The 18,475-nt window shown below is 48.3% G+C and overlaps 7 protein-coding genes and 1 non-coding gene across 8 annotated transcripts; 4 read left to right on the forward strand and 4 right to left on the reverse strand.

Annotated features, from left to right (window-relative positions):
* The first annotated feature begins 80 nt into the window (after positions 1–80).
* EDB82DRAFT_541426 (uncharacterized protein) lies at positions 81–4,597 on the forward strand. The gene is made up of 5 exons (XM_025738555.2): positions 81–680; positions 730–756; positions 806–1,791; positions 1,843–3,586; positions 3,638–4,597. The coding sequence occupies exons 1-5, from the start codon at positions 243–245 to the stop codon at positions 4,442–4,444; spliced, it is 4,002 nt and encodes a 1,333-aa protein (XP_025593304.2). The 5' UTR covers positions 81–242; the 3' UTR covers positions 4,445–4,597.
* Positions 4,598–4,628: 31 nt separating this feature from the next.
* EDB82DRAFT_541427 (uncharacterized protein) lies at positions 4,629–5,816 on the reverse strand. The gene is made up of 3 exons (XM_025738556.2): positions 5,678–5,816; positions 5,564–5,623; positions 4,629–5,510 (listed from the first exon to the last, which is right to left on the reverse strand). The coding sequence occupies exons 1-3, from the start codon at positions 5,775–5,777 to the stop codon at positions 4,834–4,836; spliced, it is 837 nt and encodes a 278-aa protein (XP_025593305.2). The 5' UTR covers positions 5,778–5,816; the 3' UTR covers positions 4,629–4,833.
* Positions 5,817–7,682: 1,866 nt separating this feature from the next.
* EDB82DRAFT_t309 lies at positions 7,683–7,772 on the reverse strand. Its single transcript has one exon. It is a non-coding gene; the product is annotated as a tRNA-Ala (tRNA).
* A 169-nt stretch (positions 7,773–7,941) lies between these two features.
* On the reverse strand, positions 7,942–9,401 carry EDB82DRAFT_480652 (uncharacterized protein; the record flags this gene model as incomplete). The annotated part of the gene is made up of 2 exons (XM_025738557.2): positions 7,942–8,330; positions 8,378–9,401. The coding sequence occupies 2 exons, from the start codon at positions 9,399–9,401 to the stop codon at positions 7,942–7,944; spliced, it is 1,413 nt and encodes a 470-aa protein (XP_025593306.2).
* A 1,104-nt stretch (positions 9,402–10,505) lies between these two features.
* On the forward strand, positions 10,506–12,813 carry EDB82DRAFT_327812 (GatB/GatE catalytic domain-containing protein). Its single transcript, XM_025738558.2, has one exon. The coding sequence runs from the start codon at positions 10,778–10,780 to the stop codon at positions 12,629–12,631; it is 1,854 nt and encodes a 617-aa protein (XP_025593307.2). The 5' UTR covers positions 10,506–10,777; the 3' UTR covers positions 12,632–12,813.
* EDB82DRAFT_327786 (uncharacterized protein) lies at positions 12,814–14,036 on the forward strand. Its single transcript, XM_025738559.2, has one exon. The coding sequence runs from the start codon at positions 12,996–12,998 to the stop codon at positions 13,842–13,844; it is 849 nt and encodes a 282-aa protein (XP_025593308.2). The 5' UTR covers positions 12,814–12,995; the 3' UTR covers positions 13,845–14,036.
* Positions 14,037–14,160: 124 nt separating this feature from the next.
* Positions 14,161–15,602, reverse strand: EDB82DRAFT_515543 (uncharacterized protein). The gene has a single exon (XM_025738560.2). It carries the CDS (start codon positions 15,396–15,398, stop codon positions 14,478–14,480), a length of 921 nt encoding a protein of 306 aa, XP_025593309.2. The 5' UTR covers positions 15,399–15,602; the 3' UTR covers positions 14,161–14,477.
* Positions 15,603–17,389: 1,787 nt separating this feature from the next.
* EDB82DRAFT_530030 (GPR1/FUN34/yaaH family-domain-containing protein) lies at positions 17,390–18,268 on the forward strand (the record flags this gene model as incomplete). The annotated part of the gene is made up of 2 exons (XM_025738561.2): positions 17,390–17,649; positions 17,707–18,268. 2 exons carry the CDS (start codon positions 17,390–17,392, stop codon positions 18,266–18,268), a joined length of 822 nt encoding a protein of 273 aa, XP_025593310.2.
* Between the last annotated feature and the right edge of the window lie 207 nt (positions 18,269–18,475).

Genomic DNA, 18,475 nt, shown 5'->3' on the forward strand with positions numbered 1-18,475 from the left:
ATCCCTAGGTGCTTTAGCGCGTCTAGAACCGAAGCTCATTTGGAGCTGCCTCGTGACGTAGCTGCAAGGTACAAGGTACATTCACCTACTATTGCATCCAGGTGTCGGTGGAAGCTGTCATAGCTCTGGTTTGGGCGCTCTGCTACCTTACCGAACTCCGACAACTCAACTTCGCATCCTGTACCCTCGCTGTCTTTCTGGGCCTTCTCACTTCCCAGCATGATACCATTGCCATCGGTATAATGACGGGCCAGTCACCGGAACCCAGCCACGACAAGGCGCGTGATCTCGAAATCCAACAACCTGAGCATGAGGCAGCACCTACATCTAACGAACCGGTTCCGCCAACAAATTACGATGCTCCGGATGATGGCGCGCATAGCTCCGAAGCCGAGTCGCTGGGAAAAGACGCGGATATTGATGCGAAAGATATAACATCACTGAGAAGCAACGACGAGAAAGCAAGCCAAGATGGAGATCGGGACAAAGGCGGAGAAGAGGGGGAGGACGACGACGACGACGACGATGATGATGATGACGAGGAAGATGAAGATGAAGACGACGACGACGACGACGACGAGGAACCTAAACTCAAGTATGCTCGGCTAACTCAACACCTTAATGGAGTATATCGAAACGGCGACGCAACTAGCGCGTTCCTTGTCGCTGGAGATAAGATGGTAGGCTTGACATCCACTAGAAGCAAACACTGTACTAACTCTGCAATAGATTGTTGGAACGCATAATGGCAATATCGTAAGTAGTGGGCACACCGCTCACTTACCTCCCGCTAACTCTCGCCCAGCACATCGTCCAGCTCCCAATGTTCCAATCCATGAGGGTATACCACGCACACTCTGCTTCAGTAACATCTATATCAATATCGCCATACCCGCCCCCTCTCCCAACCGACACACCAGAGACGGCACCGAAGCATGCAGCTCACAGTAATGCCAGCGTATCGTCTAGTCGCCAAACAGATTCATCCCCTGCGCCATCGAGAAGGCCTCGGGAAGTGTCTCAAATCCCACGAACGCCATCAAACGACATTTATGTTGCCACTTCTTCGCTAGACGGCAACGTATGTGTTCAGAACTTAATTGATATGAAAGATGTTCAATTACGGAACTTCGCTCGTCCTGTACAAACGGTAGCTCTATCTCCTGAGTTCAAAACAGACCGGACCTATTTGTCAGGAGGTCCTGCTGGCCAGCTTATTCTTACCGCAGGAGGTGGCCCAGGTCGTAGTACTTCAACTACGACTGGAACTGCAGCCGCCACAGCTTCTGGCTGGCTGGGCAGCATGGGGCTTGGCGGCAATGCAGGCAAAGATACTATCTTGCACTCTGGAGAAGGGACTATCAGTACCATCAAATGGTCATTGTCCGGAAAATACGTGGTCTGGTTAAACGAGCATGGCATCAAAATCATGCGATCGAAGCTACATCTTGAAAGTGCGGATTCAGAAGACGCATGGAAACGAGTTGGGCATATTGATCGACCACAGACAGACGAATGGGAAACCATGGCCAGTGTATGGAAAGGTCGTGTCGAATGGATTGACGAACAGGCTGTCGAGGTGGATGAATCCGATCAGAGCACTACCGATAAGAACAGTTCACCAGCTACAGAAAAGCTGAAAGGGCATGCCCTGGTAAGCAAGAAGGGCATCGAGCGATTACTCGTAGGCTGGGGCGGTACAATATGGATTATACACGTCCATCCCGGAGGTGTTGGTGTTGGTCGGCACGCAGGAGAGAAGACTATCGGACGTGCTGAGATTGTCAAGATGTAAGTTTTGGTCTGGCCTCGCTATACTGCACAAAAGCTAACGTGAATCAGACTTCGTATGGATTGCATTATTTCTGGCATTTCACTATATACCCAAAACCTCTTGTTGGTTCTCGCATATTGTCTACCCGAAGATGAAGATGAAGACGAGGACGCTGTTTCTTTTTCAAAATCACTAGATAAAAAGCACAAATCCAACTCTTCTTCCGGAAGCCAACCATCCGGTGGTGTTCAACGCCGACAAAACAACCAACCGCCAGAACTACGTCTTATTGATCTCAACTCTCAAGCAGAAGCAGACAAAGACAGTTTAAGCGTCAGTCGTTACGAGAGATTATCGTCAGGTGACTACCATTTGGGAGTTTTGCCTGCACGCAACGCGGCATCCGCGATTGCTTCTTCTCGGGGTGCTCTGGAGGCGATAGCTGGGATTGGCACGGATATGTGGAATGCTGCCATCAATCCTCGGTCTCTCTTCAGTTCCGGGGCAAGTATCCGGAGCCGTGGCAGCGGCGATGATTCCAGCATCAGAGGAAGTACAGCAGGAACAATTCGACCCGGGACGAACAGGGGCCTTTCACCAACTGTCCATTCAGGTCTTGTGAAACCTGGCGTAAAGATCTTCATCCATAGTCCGTATGACTGTATCCTTGCAACCAGACGGGACTTGGGTGATCATTTAGGATGGCTCCTGGAGCGTCAACAGTACCAGCGTGCGTGGGAATTGCTAGACGAACACCCAGAGATCATGGCTCCAGCTAATGAGAGAACCAACGACAACACTCCCTCCACGCCAACACTAAACCAAGAGGCCAGTGATGAGTTTAACGATGACGAGTCTGTCATCGATTCGCAGCTCAGAGACTTCTACTCGTCAGCCGAAAAGGAAAAGCGGCGCATCGGAGAGCTGTGGATTCAAGAACTCATCGAAGAGAACGATTGGACGTCTGCGGGCAAGGTCTGTGGACAAGTACTCAAGACGCCAGACAGATGGGAGAAATGGGTGTGGAGGTTTGCCGGCGCAAAGAAATTTGATGCAATCACGAATTATATCCCCACAAAGCCCATGCACCCTCCACTTCCTTCAACTATATACGAAGTTGTGCTAGGGCATTACATTCAGAACGACAAACCGAGATTCAGAGAACTTTTGGATCGTTGGTCGCCTGAACTTTTTGACGTCAAGACTATCACGACTGCGTTGGAGAACCAGCTCAATTACCGGGACGTGCGTGAAGACAGTGTTGACGATGGAGAAAAGGGGCGAGACTGGAGAATTGTGATGGAGAGTTTGGCGAGGTTGCATGAGGCGAGTGGACGATATCGTGAGGCTCTTAAATGTTATATCAAACTTCATGACGCAGACTCGGCCTTTAGGTTGATTAGGGACAACCATCTTGCCGAAGCTGTTGAAGACGATATTCCCAGCTTTATTGGTCTTCGAGTCCCACCTGGTAAAACTGACCAGATGACAGCAGAGGAACTCGAACAAGCAACATCTGAAGCCATCATTCTGCTCGTTGACGAAGCTCAGCATGGTCTTCTACGTCCCGACGTTGTTGTGGAGCAGCTTCTCGCCCAGAAGCTCAATCTGTACATATACTTCTACTTCAGAGGCCTGTGGCGAGGTGAAGGTATTCAAGAGCATGGAGGAGAGAATGTAGACCGGCTTGTTATGGACAGTCAATCGTTGGTGGACAACTTTGCGGATTTAGCGGTCCACCTCTTTGCGACCTTTGATCGGTCGTTGCTAATGCAGTACCTGAAAACCTCGGTCTCATACACGTTTGAAAAGGTAGGTTGAGGGCGGAATCGAAACTCTGATCTATGTGCTAACTCCGGCCAGGCTGTTCAAGAATGTGAGAACTTCTCATACTACGATGAGCTTGTGTTCCTATACTCCAAGACCGGCCAAATGAAGCGCGCTCTTTATCTCATCATTGATCGCCTAAAGAATGTTCACAAGGCCATCGAGTTTGCCAAGGAACAAGACGATCCGGACCTATGGGAGGATCTTCTCAAATACAGCATGGACAAGCCCAGCTTCATTCGAGGTCTCCTCGAGCAAGTCGGAACGGCCATCAACCCAATCACTGTGGTGAAACGAATTCCCGAAGGGCTCGAGATCGAGGGTCTCAGGGAAGGACTTACACACATGATGAAGGAACATGAGATTCAATACAGCATTAGCTCGGGAGTTGCACGAGTTCTTCGCAGCGAGGTGGCCACGGCCCAGACCGAGCTCCGAGCTGGCCAACGCAAAGGCATCAAGTTTGAAGTAGTTATGCAGGATCAAGAACACGTGGATATTGAAGTCAAGGATGTCCCCACGGATCCTGAGAACCCTGAGCGGAACGCTTCTCACCCGTCTACAAAGCATGACCACCGGGTGCCAAAACCGGGACATTGCGCAAGGTGCCACGAGCCTTTCACCGAGTACGAGATGGAGACGTTGGTAGGATATGCATGTGGGCATGTGTTCCATGTAAGTCATCTGTTAGAGATGCTGCACGGGAACAAGAAGATGGACGTTGATCTTGGCAATGGATCTGAAGAAGGAAGTCGGTACTCTGTGCATATGAAGGTGATGAGAGCACGTTTGTTGAAAGACAAGATGAGAGGAGGTTGTCCTGTGTGCCACGTTAAAGAATGAGGGTATGAGATTTCTAGTTGAGGCGTCATGCACTGACGGCGTATAAAGAGACGGTCATTTTATGCATAGCACATTAGTCTAGAAAGTTTTACGGCGCATATAGGTATCCAGTAGAGAGAATGAATAAAGACAAACATGACATGCGTGAAAGGCGAAATCCTTTTCAAAGCACCTAAGTACAACCAGTATTACGATCCTTCACTCGGTTCGGAAATGCCAAAACCACCATCCTGTACCATCAATCTACTACTTCCTCAAGCTCAAACCAACGGTCATTTAGTGATATACCATGTCAAGGCATCCAACACTATTTCCTTCTCTCCAGTGCGGAAGAAATTTTCGAGTATAAGTCAGTGACGAATGCATGGAAATCATGATCTAGAGGCTGTTTAGAAGACGGCAACGAAAAGGATGCCAACGAAGCGAAGGATGGTGCTGGGAGTAAGATGCTTGGCAGCTGCAGAGGCAGTGACGATGGGAGTGCCAGTAGGAGTGACATCCTCGGTCTCCTCAGCGTCAGTGCCAGTGGCAGTTCCAGAGACGGCCGTATCGTAGTCAGTCTCGGATTCAATGACGGTAGCAGTGGCAGTGCCACTGACAGCGGCAGAGGGCTCGCTGTAGAGAGTGGTGAGGATGGTTGGGTTACCAGACACATCGGTGGTGCTGATGAGAGAAGGCAGAGGGACAGCCTCACCACCCTCAGAAGGAACCGCACCAGACGGGTTGACAGCTGGGACAGAGCCCTGCTCACCAGAGGCAGCGGAATTGGTAGCGCCAACGGGAGGGGCGTAGTTGGACTCAGAGGCGCCAGAAGCCATGGGGGTAACAGTGGTGGAAACGATGGGGACAGAGGGAACGGGAACACCCTCAGTGCCAGAAGAGACACCCTGATCGTGGTAGGTAGTCTGCTCGCCGCCAACGGGAACCGAGGGCTGCTCTCCAGCGGGAGCGGAGGGGACATCGGTGGCAGCAGGAGGCTGCATGGACTCACCACCAACAGAGGTGGTGTCGGTACACTTGGTCTCGTGGACGACAGAGCAGATGGTCATGGAGTGAATGACAGTGCCTAATCAGTCAGTATATGTAATAAAGTGAATAAGAGATGGAGGAGAAGCATACCGTCAGAAATGGCAGCGCCATACTCGTGAGTGTAGGGAGTCTCGGTCTCGGTGTGAGCAGCTGAATAAATATTAGTATCAGCAAGATAATTAAAGACGATCATGGGCTACTAACACATGCACAGGGCACTCTCTACCTGGGTGCCGGTGGCGGCAACGAGGGGGGCGCACAGGGCCAGAATGCTGGCGAGAGCCTTGAGCTTGTAGACAGCCATCGCGAAGGTGGAAGATCTGTTTTGAGGGAGGTTAGTGAGCAGCTCTTGGTGTCAGTAATAGATGCAGGAGTGTGATGTCGGAGGAAAAGAGGAGGGAGATGTGCTCGAGTGTCGAGTGACGGGTGATGGGTGGTTATGGTGGTGGTGGTGAAGCGGGCGCAGGTGAAGAAACAGAAGTGCAGACGACAGATCACAAGCTCCCGCAAAGAGGCAGAACGAAAGTCAGGAGGGGATAAATGCTCACAGATTTATTATCTGAAGATGATGTAGTGAAGGTGTTTGTGGAATACAAGTGATAATGCAAGACTGTGAAGAGATGCACGATCGATGTAGAGAGGAAGAAGAGGTGAGAGAGAAGGGTGAGGAAGAGAAAGAAAGAAATAGCAGAAAAGATCGAACGACGGGAAGATTCTATTTCTACTTCTTCCCTGCAACCTAAGGCAGGTACACGTAAACAATAACCTAAGCGTAGAGTCGGTGAATGGTTTGCCAGTTCCTGACAGCCGTCTTGCAGTGTCAGTGACAATGACTGGTAAAAAACTGATTGAACTTTTGGTTTCAAGGGGCAACGGTTCAACAACAATGGATATGAATTGGAAACATTTTACTCGCTCAGTGAGAGAAAGGGAAAAGAACCTGGCAACAGCCGTTGGTTGGTGATACTGATCCTCGTTGCACCAGACGTCGTGTTGAGGCATCCCATTTTTGGTGTTTGCCCCTGAGATGGATATTCAAGCTGTCCAACAGAAACACCTAGAAAACACATAGATTTATAAGTATAATAGTTAATAGAATTCTAATTTCTTTCTTTCTTTCTCCGATATTCTTTTATTTTTCTAAATGCTGCTACATAGTGGTTTTAATGCAGCTTCATGCTTCAATACAAGTATCAATCCACAACCACCCCCGACACTCTCAATAACAAGTACAAATATGTTACTTTCCTTAAATTATATGCAGCTAAAACAATACAAATCTCAATAACTTCAACAATGACTATCTTAACTACCCTCCACCTCAGTCTGCATCCTTACATCTCCATGTCTAATTACTCTCACCACTGAATTGTCTCCTCGAAAATGCGATACTGCGGGCCCTGTACCACGTTACAACCGCAGCGGCATCTCGCATTTCTGCACACTACACAACATAAGCCATATCTGTAAGAGATAGATTGATCTGCACATCCCAACCAGTATCCCATACCCTATTACCCTTCCCTTCAGACCCAACATCTCTGTTGAGCAACACTGCAAGTCTCCTCGCTCAGCATAAATACGATGCGTGCACCAGATTTCAAAGTAATCTCAGTCGAATACACTGTGCTCTTGTCTCTACAACACGTGTCTGAGCAGTGCATTTGTGCCATGTCACTCGCCTGTGCCTCAGAGTGAATACCCGATGAGGGACAGACCGTCTCCGAGCAGAGTCAGGCAAACTGGCTGGACTAATGAAGGGGCAGAACTTGAGGATTGTCTAAGCGAGTCTGCTGATTTTTCATAATAAAATGGTATGTCTCAGGGTCCTTTGTGTTCCCTCAAAGGATATTCTGGTATACAGAAAACCGAAGAAGAAAATTGATTAACTTTTCAATAGCACTACACGTTAACTGCCACCTAATAGAAACTCTTGATACAATCTTGTCTTGAGTCTCTTGTGGAATGTAGGTAAATAGTATTCGAGGAAAGACTTTTTAACTTTGACCTATTCTTTGAATGCAATGTTTGTCGACATAAAACGAAAAATAAAGATATTGTGGGTAAAAAAGTAATAGACTAAAGCAAAAGTGGCGGCTGAAATCATAAGCGTTCATCGTTGATGATGTTGACGTTGGTTTGCTTCAGGGTAAGATAAAAGGCAAAAGTTGCAAAAAACGGATATTTGATGGATTCTAACCATCTACAATGGACGAACAGGGAATCGAACCCTGGACCACTCCCAGATTATTCGGTCGAATTATGCTAAGGGAGTATTATACCACTAAACCATTCGCCCGATGTTATTAGAAGAGTTGACCGTATTGGATATCATGTGTGCCATTTTGCAATGCTCCAACACGTATGCCACGCACTCAACTCGACACTTTTTCCACAGAACCGCTAACGATAGAAAAGCAGGATATAGAAAACCCTCAAAATATCATCAAACCATAAGTTTTAATCATTTATCCCTCGAATAGTTGTTTCAGCCGGCGCAAATGCCCGGTGGTAGACAGCACAGTTGCTATAAGAACGAGATAGCATAACACCATGACTAGACGAGTGATGATATCAGGAAGAACCATCAAAAGCACTGCGAGGCAGAGTCCGCTCATTGAGAATGCGCTGATTAGCGTCCGTAGAGGCACAAGTGGAACAGGCGCTGATTGATCACCTCCGGGAGCATTCGTTCTTGGTCCTTGTGACAAGGCAACAAGATCCTGTGCCCGAAGGAACCGAGTTTCATCTTCGACTAGGACTTGCCGACTTTCGAGATACGTTCGGTAGGCTTGAACATCGTTGTTTGTCGGTGTTGGCAGCTTCTGCATTTCTTCAAGAGAGACAACCAAGTGTCCTAGGGCAATTAGATAAACATGTATGTTAGGCTTGAGTAGTACTTACTATATCGGCGAAGAATATTCTCGATCTTGTCCATTAGTCGATATCTGCTTCGATGAATATCATGATTGGAAGCCCGCTCTTCTCGCCCGGAGACAGCCATGTGTCCACCATCCCGTGTGGTGATGGAGTCCAGCCGTATAAGGTCTTCTTCGTACGCTCCAAGTTGGTCCTGTAAATATAGGAGGGCTCGGTGGTTGAGCCAGTCGAATTTCCGATACAGTGGCCTCAGTCGTGGATCGCATTGGCCTGATAGTCTGGCTGCTATCTCCGCATATCCGTCGAGGGCCTCAATTGGTAGATTCTCGTTCTGCGCAGCCATGTCCTCTTGCGTTTCAGAGTATGCTGTATCGTATGGGGGATTCTGGTTGTGGTAGGCAGGCTCCAATGCCAAAGTTCTCTGATTTGAGAAGGCAACTCTAGATGGATAATGATGATCTATGTGTGGCACGCCCTGCTGTTGCGGCGTGAAGGGCTCTTGGGGTGGAGGGTAACCAGCGGGAGCATGCACTGGCCCCCAAGCTGGATAAGCTAAAGGACTGATAGGAGACTGAGGATAATTGGCGACGGCGACAGCTGAAGGTGCATATCCAGACGCGGGTACCTGGCGACTGTTGAGTGGACTCTTGAAATAGCCTGCTTCTGGGGAAGACTGGAACGCTTCATGGGCCACAGAGTTCGGGTCGGGTCCGGAGAATGACATGCTGGCAGGTCGATGTGCTCCTTTGCTTCTAGGATTTCTGGTTTCTCTTAAAGTTTTGCTCCTGTTGCCGGTGGGTTTGGAGGTAGCCGTATCATCACTGGATGTAAGCTGCGTAACGGTACGTTGGACGTTGGAGGGGGTGTAATCCGTCTTGGATGACGAGCTGGTCGGCGTTAAACGCTGAGTTCTGCCCTCACTCGGTGACTGGCTGGCACTTTCTTCGCAGTCTTCAACAGTGGACTGGTGGGATAAAGCCTTTTGTATCGACGCGCCCTCGGCTGAAGACCAAGATGGCCTGTTTCGAGCCTGCGCCCTATCGTTCATTTTGAATTTGCGCAATGGAAATGAATTGCTCTTTTGATTTTAGGGTTCTTCTTGCGGATATATAGTTTTTGATCCAAAACTCTCAATTCTCAAGCGACTAACGACGGCAGTGAGTTTATCAATGAAGCCTTGTACGATCGTGTTCAACTATACACCCGTATGATTCAGTATATATTGCCGAGTGTAAGCTTGGTGTTCGCCAGTTTCTCAACAATGATGCATGTTGAGCATCTCGGCCGCAACGGAAGCTCACTATGGCTAAGATATGCCGAATAGAGTGTTGGACTGTACCGTAACACCGGGAGCCGATGTTGGATTCCGTGAGCAACCGCAAATATGTCAAGCTTAAGGGAGGAGTAAGATCTGACGTGACAACTTGGAAGCCCACGTAAGACAAAGAAATATCCCGATAACTTTGACTGGATATAAATTATGAAGGATTGCGGGGGTGGTGAAGCGTAAATGTACTATGTAGAGATCAAGACTTTTTGAAACTCTTATGACAAAGGCATAGTGTTGTTGAAGGAGAACAAGAGGAAGACGATGACGATGTAAATAACTTATCATTCATAATCAAATAGTCCGCATGGTTGCCTTGTTTCAAGAAACAATAGCGCCAACAGCTGAGCCGCAGAACCCGTCTGAGCACTTGAACTCATTGGGGTAGAGAGGGAAGATGGTGGGGGAGTGAAGGACGAAAGGAGCGTGGGTAGTATTAGCGACAACTCAAGGCTCGCATTGCATGTGAGATTGTAAGGAGCTTGGATGTCGTTGGTGAGCTCGATCATGTCATATCATCCAAGCATGTAATAAATAAGCAATACAGTCAAACATAGGGGAGTTGAACCCAAACTCGGACCAGAGGTATCACGTACTTTATTTAGAAATCTCTCGAGAAGAATCCTATAAAAGACACAGAACTGATTAGTTAGTAATTTGTTATGAAGGGAATAATTAAATGACTGAGAAATCACAAATAAATAACTTGATGAAGGAATGATATCGTCAAAAGCAGAGGGTTCAAGTTGAACGAAAGTACATCCAGTCAAGGCACGTGATACGCGCATTCCAAGACCATCATCACCAAATATCGTCGCAGCCCCACCACCGTTACGAAAACGAGTCCAGGAAAGATTCGAGATTCTCCAAAGACCAATTGACTTGATTGGAGTTGAGGTCACAACAAAGCTTTATCTCGTTACAATGATGGGCATATAATCAGCCTCAATGTTGCCAGGTCATAGCGCATCGTATTACTACTGCAACCCTCTTCATCTACCACACCACCAGAGTTCTATGCACATATAGACATACATCTGAGATCAAGCTCATCACATTATTGACGCCTAAATAAAGCATCGGCTCTTCACATCATTATGTCACGCATACCAACCTCGATCCTCAGCAAGTACTTGCTCAAAGGTCAAATACCACGACATGGCTGTATCAGTGCACGCCATATATACAGACACATTGCACTGACTTCAGCTGCTGCATCTATCGCCCACACAACCAGACATTTGCATGTCTCGCCTGAAGCTGTCACGCCACCTCCTGTACAGCCAGTTCCTCTGCGTAAGCAACTGAAGGACGAGGCAAAGAAGGCAAAGAAGCAGGGCAAGAAAAAAACAAAGGGCGATTCTCAAACAGTTGATGGTTGGGAGTTAACAGTTGGTATCGAAATCCACGCTCAGCTAAACACCGCCCATAAACTATTTTCACCGGCAATCACTTCCTTCAACGACGAGCCAAACAGCCATGTCGCTCTTTTTGACGTTGCCATGCCTGGCAGCCAGCCACTTTTCCAAAAGGAGACTCTTATCCCTGCCCTGCGTGCAGCTCTCGCCCTGAATTGCGAAATCCAGCAAGTCAGTCGATTTGATCGAAAACATTACTTTTGGTGGGATCAGCCTTCTGGATATCAGATCACTCAGTATTATGAGCCTTTTGCTAAGAACGGCCACATCACTCTTCTTGCTCGCGACGGAATTTCCCCTCAAGATGGTGAAAGTGTGACCATCAGGATCAAGCAGGTTCAACTCGAACAGGATACGGCAAAGACACTGGCTCAGACTGGCAAGGTACAGTGGCTCGACTTCAACCGTGTTGGCGTGCCTTTGATTGAAATCATCACCGAGCCTGAACTCCATCACCCTCGTACTGCCGCTGTTCTTGTGCGAAAAATCCAGATGCTGATGAACACCGTCGATGCTTGTGTATCAGGCATGGAGACAGGTGGTCTACGCGCTGATGTCAACGTTTCTGTTCGCAGAACTGATGGATCCAACCCATCACTTGGTACGAGAACCGAAATCAAGAATCTGAGCACTATCAAGGCAGTTGAAGACGCCATCATTGCCGAGCGTGACCGACAAATTCGTGAATTAGAAGCCGGTCGACCTATCCCTAGTGAGACTCGCGGTTGGTCTATCGGGTCCACAGAAACGCGGCGCCTTCGTGGAAAAGAGGGTGAAGTCGATTATCGGTATATGCCTGACCCTGACATTGCGCCTCTAGTTATTGGAGATGACCTAGTTGGCCACTTACGACAGTCATTGGCTGTGACACCTGATTCGGAGCTGGACACCCTGATCGCTCGATTTGGACTCACAGCCAAGGACGCACTGTCACTGATCAACCTCGAAAATGGCTCACGTGTCCAGTACTACTACAAGGTACTCCACTCAATCCAAGAGAAATTTATGGAAGACCTCAGTGAATCCAAGATTCCAGAGTTCAAGAGTTATTCTGCCTTGGTCGGTAATTGGATTATTCATGAGTTGGGTCGACTTACTACGTACAAGGCTGGCCCGCTCGCAACCCGAGACCTAACGTTCACGCCAGAAGGTGACTGTGAGCAGGTCCCTGATTCTGATCTCTCGCAACTTCTTTATCACCTGATCCGCAAGCAGATCACAGGCAAGGTGGCCAAGGAGCTCTTGTTCGCCATTTACCTCAAGGAAATTGAGGGAGGAGTCACCCAAGCTATTGAGGACAACGACTTGTGGTTCAAAGAGATCACAATGGAGGAATACGAGCAACTAGCCGATGAAGCCATGGAAGGCGAAGATAAAATCTTGCAAGAGTTTGCTAACTCTGAACAATTCCCCCAAGGTAAACTCATGTTCCTTGTAGGCAAGATGATGCGTCTTGGGCCTACTGAACGTATTGTTCCTGCGAATGCCGAACGTATCATGAGAGCAAAGGTTGATACTTTACGGAGGACGTGATTCACTTCACCGGCAAGCGGGAATGTGATAGTCACTTATAGCATAGCCCTTCTCCCGTCATCTGAAGCATCCGCATAATGACACCGTGTCACCGAACTGTTAACTCATGCTGGCGCTTTCCACAGCTAAAGATATTTGGCCCGTCCAACAATGAGGCTTTTGCCGAGCATCACTGGTGTGACAAGTCAGTGGGTTCTCTTGCGCACTGAGGCACAAGGTAGCAAACATGGATCGATTGATAAATGTCCATGGCACATGTCTTGAATAAACAATTACTTCTCTTTCCAAAGTGCCCTCAAACCAAAGTTTGTTTACAGCAAGCCCTGTTGCATCTGGGACAAACATCTCGAAAATTGACAAACCAATGGCTACTGTTTTCCCAACTCACATCGGATTCCCTCCTGTAAAGGACAGAAACGACGTCTCACGAACAATGATAACCAGTCATGGCTCAATATCTAAGACAGCAAGCTCGAACGATCGAGAAAACGACGGCGGTGGTATAAAAACAGAAACGGTGTGGGAGACGATGAATCCATATACAAAAACAAGCGAAGATAGCACGTCAACTTCTACTCCTTCAAGCCGACGAACGAGGATTGTAGCAACTCCAAATACTACTACTAAAACCGAGGCGAACTATTCCACGGCCAGTCCTGCTGATAGTCAAAGTCCCAGTCCCTTTGCAGCAGCATTCCACGACTCTCGTGGTTGGTCGGACGGAGATATCGCTGCGGTTGTTCTCGGTATTGTCGTTTGCTTGGCTGCTATAGCATTAACAGTATGGTTCTTTGTCTATAAGAGGCGCAGAAGCCCAACGATTCACCGAGTTACTCCCCCGCAAACTCTAACCTTTAACCCTTCGCCTCCAAGTTCACCATTACCAACACCTCCGCCTATTCCAGAGTTGAGCTCTCAGGGTGACCAAACGTCCAACATGGAGGGTTCGTGGGTCAGTTATGGTGATCGTGTACGCTCGCCAACGCCCCAACCCGCTGTGGCAGAGGTGAGGAGCTTTACTCGTGCGTGGCAGAAGCCGCGTGTTTATACTGTTACTGGCGGGCGCATCGCGGAACTTCAGGGCTCGAAGCTTTCAACGAGTCTTGATAATGGGGATGATGGGGTATCGCCTATCTCACCAATATCTCGAGCCGAATCATCTCGTGCTGATCGTCGCATCGTGAGCCCGACGATTTTGACTTCCAAGGTTTAGCTCGTTATCGTCTAGGACCGACCCCGGCGGAGAACAAGAGGAGAGTCCAAGGAGGGGACTTTGATGAGACTTTGTATGATGGCCAACATCAGGCCGACTTCCTGCTAGATAGGTTGGCCTAATTTCGGTGTTTCTAAATGAGGGTGAGACGATGAGATCTTGTGCTACAGCCCATGATAGGGGGTGGAGGCGGATAGTGGAACCCGTGAAAGCTCACTCAGGAAGGAGTCGGTTACATACTGGAAAATGCTTTCTATACATTATGTATTTAGCCTTAGATATCGCTACAACAGAATGCTCAATGACAGATCACAGGTCTATCACATACATTCAACGTAGCAATCATCACGAGTATTGAGCAGGCAGCGTTCGCATGTAACTGTATGCTTTCATTCATTCGAAGTGACAATCAAACATGCTATCATAAACGCCGCATGCCCGTAACAGGGCTTCATACCTGTATCTGCACAAATTCCCAATACACATATAGGGAGCCAACGATCAATGCCATGAAACTCCAAACTCCTTGCGTGCTAAAACACGATAATGTTTTCCAATAAAGAAAAAAAGGACCACAGCAAATCAAGGTATGTTCTCACCAACCCCATGTCGCCCCGTCAACCAGTCCCATGATTAGTCTGACCTTCCGTTATGTCCATTGCCATGGCCATGAGCATGGCTTGCCAACACTTCGTTGTCATACTTTCCAGGTTGAAAGGCATAATTCAAATTTTCTCTGTCCTTCAAGAACATGTCGACTCTCTCATCCTTTGACCTGCCCGCAGCAATCGTATTTCGACGAGCGACCTGCTGCCCGATAGCAAGATTCGACTGTGCTTTCATCTCCATAAGATCGGCGCCGTATTGCTCTGCTCTACTCATTTGAGCAAAGGCGCCTATCATGCACATGACAACAACGAGGGTGGCGAAAAGACCATTGGACATGTGCATAGAGTCCCTAACCCTGCCGTCGCGAGCATCGTACCAACGCTCCCAATCTTCCCAAGTAGCATTATTTGCAGCAGATCCAGCCTTGTGGCGCCAGGCACGATCGGCGTTACGGACAGTTTCGTTGAGTGTCTGGGGCTTACCACCAGTCCAGCCTAGACCGTGGACGTCATAAAGCTGGCGCTTCGAGGGGTCGCTGAGAATGTCATTGGCAGCAACGATGAGACGGTAGCGTTCTAAGCGAATCGCATGGGGGATATTATCGATATTGGAAGTATGGCTGTGTTTATCGGGGTGGTAGACTTTGACAAGCTGGTAGAATCGGTGTTTGGTATATGGGGCGTCACTCTTCATGGAGAAGATCTCGTATGGAGTAGGATAACTATTCTTGGGCCATTGGGAGACCTCATTTTGGCTGAAGCTACCTCGCTGGTCGCTATTTACTGTGGCATATCGCCTGTGTCGGTCTATCGAGCAAGTCGTTGCGGGAGCATAGCTAGTTCGTACCCCTCTAGATGACGTTATAGACCGTAGAGGTGGGAGAGTCGAGACAGCGGGGACAGCATGACAGGAGCTGAAAAGGACGGCAGTTTTGTGAAGCGGCATGACGATGGCTATAGTTGGCGCAAGCTCAGAGGCATTGAAAACATGTTCAGCGCCGCGGGCTTGGTGATTCTAGGTATCACGGGTTGAGCATGTTAGAGCAGGAAATGATAGTAGAGGCGGCAGATGCTTGAGAGGCGTATCACGCGCAGCGAATGAGGATGCACATCATGCCCGCATATTCTCTCTTAATACCGGAGCTCAGCTGCAACCCCACAGAAGGTGCATGGCAGGGATTAACTAAAGTCCCGGCCGAGAACAGAGACCTAATCAGCCACAGCAGCCACGGTCACGAGACCTGAGTGTTCCTTCACCGCACAGTTCACCTCGGTGAGACAGTCCTGCCAAAACATCCCTGCTTCGATCTGCCGGCATGCCGAGACACCCTGGTTCCCAGCGACAGAATTGTTCATATTATCCGTTCAGACTACCATTGAGTGTCTTGCAGTACCAATCGCTACCGGGTAAATATGTCGATTAAAGTCAAAGCAAAAATATCAACTTGAAGTACAACAATATCAGTCCAAAGAAAGAAACAACTCTTGCCGACGTATCCGTCTTTGAATAGATTTGAAATTGGATATGCAGTACTTCTAAGTTATCCGGTACTCTTACCAAACATAACCGAACTTCCATTCAAGCGATACCGAGGATGATGACATCCTGTCACCAGTATCGAGCACTACTAAGGTGATAATCACCGGGAATAGCGGCGCACCGCTAACGCTATCGTCATCAGAGGCGCTGGTTTAACCCCAGAGCTAGTCAAGGTTCACGAATATCTTCCTTTTTAGTTAATCCTATTTATGCTTCTCCTCACTCAACTCATATCCGACTCCGCGATTGGGGTAAAAAGACAAAATAACGCTCGTCACCCATGGGGAAGACCCCGTCCGGAGATCGTCCAGACACACGGTATCTGGACACGGCATTTCATATGCCGTGAGCCAATGAGACCATCTACAGTTTGAACATGACTCTGGATAGCTTCCTTTTCCCACGTTCATTAGCTCAGGCAGACGTCTTCCAGAACGGAACTCTTCCGACGTGTGTGACAGTCACTCCACTCTCACGACACAATTTGGTCATCGTCTCCACTGCAAGCTTTTCTCTGTGGTTACCAAAACCTCTAGGGTGACTTTCACGTTGTCATATCTCCGGGCCTACAGCTGGTCCCCGCTGGCTTGTGTTGAGGCTCAACGGTGCTAGACAGGACCAGGATATGTTCCTCCCGGCTTGAACAGAGCCTCAATGTTGGCTATTGCTTGTCAGATCATACAGGGCCTGGGCCTGAGCTGATAATATCTCAAACCGACGGAAAGTTCCTTGGTTAACTAACAAGGCATGGTTCAGGCTATCTAATTTGAAATCTTTGCGTTTGCTTGACTCGAAAGTAGCCAACCATTGCCACACCTTGCCCATCACCAACTGATTATTTTATGACGACTGGATCTGATCCTGGACGTGGGATCCGCTTCGTCTAAAGCAACCCAAACAACAACCCCGAACTCGCTACATCCGCGTGCCGACATATCCATATCCTTCCAGGATGCTCTGCTTGCAAAGGTCCCATCATGCCTTATCCGGAACCTCCACATAGCCATTCTCCACGTCCTTCCTCGGCCCTTTGGTGTCGTTACTGTTCAAGTAATGTTAGTGTCGTGGGTCGTTGAGCTCAGATGATGGATGGATCAACATTTGGAATATCAGTTTCCAGTCTGTTACTGATCCTGCAGCACCACAGACTCATATGGCTGGTGGGCATCCTATTCACAAAGATCGTCGATTGGATGCCCGCCCCTTCGTCATGCGAGATAGAGTATGGGGTAAGTCCCTATTCAGTTGCATTAATATCGAAAAAAGCTTTGGACCCTAAGTGGGTTGATAAAGATATTTCTCCAGGTTTTTATATTTAAACTCGCGTTTTCTCTTGCAAGTGATACAGTCTATTACTATTCTTTCCCCATTCCTCCTATAGTTACGATTAGGACAACATGTCTTCCAGTACTCCTCCTTCTCACGGGGCAACTACCCCTACACAATATACCGACAAGGAAGAGGGCGGTCATTATCATTGCAACCACCCTCACCACTACTATGAAGAACGAAACAACAATGTACAAAAGCCTCACCAGTCCATGGTCTCGCAGGTCTACAACCCTTCATTCTTCAAAGTTGCCAACCCTGGTCCTCTTGGTTTGATTAGTTTCGCCCTGACTACCTTTGTCCTCGGTCTCTACCAGTGCGGTGCTGGGTAAGTTGTCTATAACCATATATAAATGCTTTCAGAATGTACTGATTTCCTTTAAAGACTTCCCGGTTCCAACCCCTTTGGCGGCATCGGTCCTGACCAAGCCATCTTTGGTCTGGCTGTCTTCTTCGGCGGTATCGCCCAGTTCTTCGCAGGCCTCATGGAGTTCCGTGTAGGCAACACCTTCGGAACCACTGTCCATTGTTCCTACGGTGCTTTCTGGCTGGCCTTTGCCATGTTCTTTGTCCCTGATCTTGCAATCAAGGATGCATACAAGGGTGACGACCGCGCGTACAGCTTTGCCCTGGGTATCTTCTTGATCCTATGGTGCTTCCTCACCCTCGTATTCTTCATAGCTGCTCTCAAGACGAACATTGCCATTTTGGTTGTGCTTGGGTGTTTGTTCCTTGCCTTTTTGTTCCTCAGCTTGGCTCAGTTCTTGCAGACCAGCCACCCTACCGCGGCGATTCGAATCAACAAGACGGGTGGTGCATTCTCGGTTATTTGCGCTGCAGCGGCGTTTTATGCGGGAGCCGCAGGTATTATGACCGAGGATACGACATGGGTTCGCTTCCCTCTTGGCGAAATCGATGTCAAACCCAAGAAGACCAACATGGCTTAAGACGTGGGTGGATCTTACTCCTGAGGGAAGGGTGGTATGTTTTGTTAGTGAATAATGCGATGGTATATGCCTGTTTATGATTTGAATGGGGATATTCATTTATCTATGAATAACTATTATGAAAATGATAACGAGAATAATTCCAATGCAATAATAATAATGCCAAATGCTAGAGAAAAGTGAATGACGTCACACATGTCGCACAGC

The sequence above is a fragment of the Fusarium venenatum genome (genome assembly GCF_020744135.1).
Source record: "Fusarium venenatum strain MPI-CAGE-CH-0201 chromosome Unknown EDB82scaffold_4, whole genome shotgun sequence".
In the NCBI taxonomy this organism is placed as follows: Eukaryota; Fungi; Ascomycota; class Sordariomycetes; order Hypocreales; family Nectriaceae; genus Fusarium; species Fusarium venenatum.

Bases quoted from the DNA above. Each gene is read 5' to 3' on its own strand.
- EDB82DRAFT_541426 (XM_025738555.2), top strand. From the start codon at position 243: ATGACGGGCCAGTCACCGGAACCCAGCCACGACAAGGCGCGTGATCTC. The intron at 681-729 runs GTAGGCTTGACA...ACTCTGCAATAG, and splicing joins TTGTCGCTGGAGATAAGATG to ATTGTTGGAACGCATAATGG. The intron at 1,792-1,842 runs GTAAGTTTTGGT...AACGTGAATCAG, and splicing joins CGTGCTGAGATTGTCAAGAT to ACTTCGTATGGATTGCATTA.
- EDB82DRAFT_541427 (XM_025738556.2), bottom strand. From the start codon at position 5,777: ATGGCTGTCTACAAGCTCAAGGCTCTCGCCAGCATTCTGGCCCTGTGC. The intron at 5,624-5,677 runs GTTAGTAGCCCA...ATATTTATTCAG, and splicing joins AGAGAGTGCCCTGTGCATGT to CTGCTCACACCGAGACCGAG. The intron at 5,511-5,563 runs GTATGCTTCTCC...CTGACTGATTAG, and splicing joins TGGCGCTGCCATTTCTGACG to GCACTGTCATTCACTCCATG.
- EDB82DRAFT_327812 (XM_025738558.2), top strand. From the start codon at position 10,778: ATGTCACGCATACCAACCTCGATCCTCAGCAAGTACTTGCTCAAAGGT.
- EDB82DRAFT_327786 (XM_025738559.2), top strand. From the start codon at position 12,996: ATGGCTACTGTTTTCCCAACTCACATCGGATTCCCTCCTGTAAAGGAC.
- EDB82DRAFT_515543 (XM_025738560.2), bottom strand. From the start codon at position 15,398: ATGCCGCTTCACAAAACTGCCGTCCTTTTCAGCTCCTGTCATGCTGTC.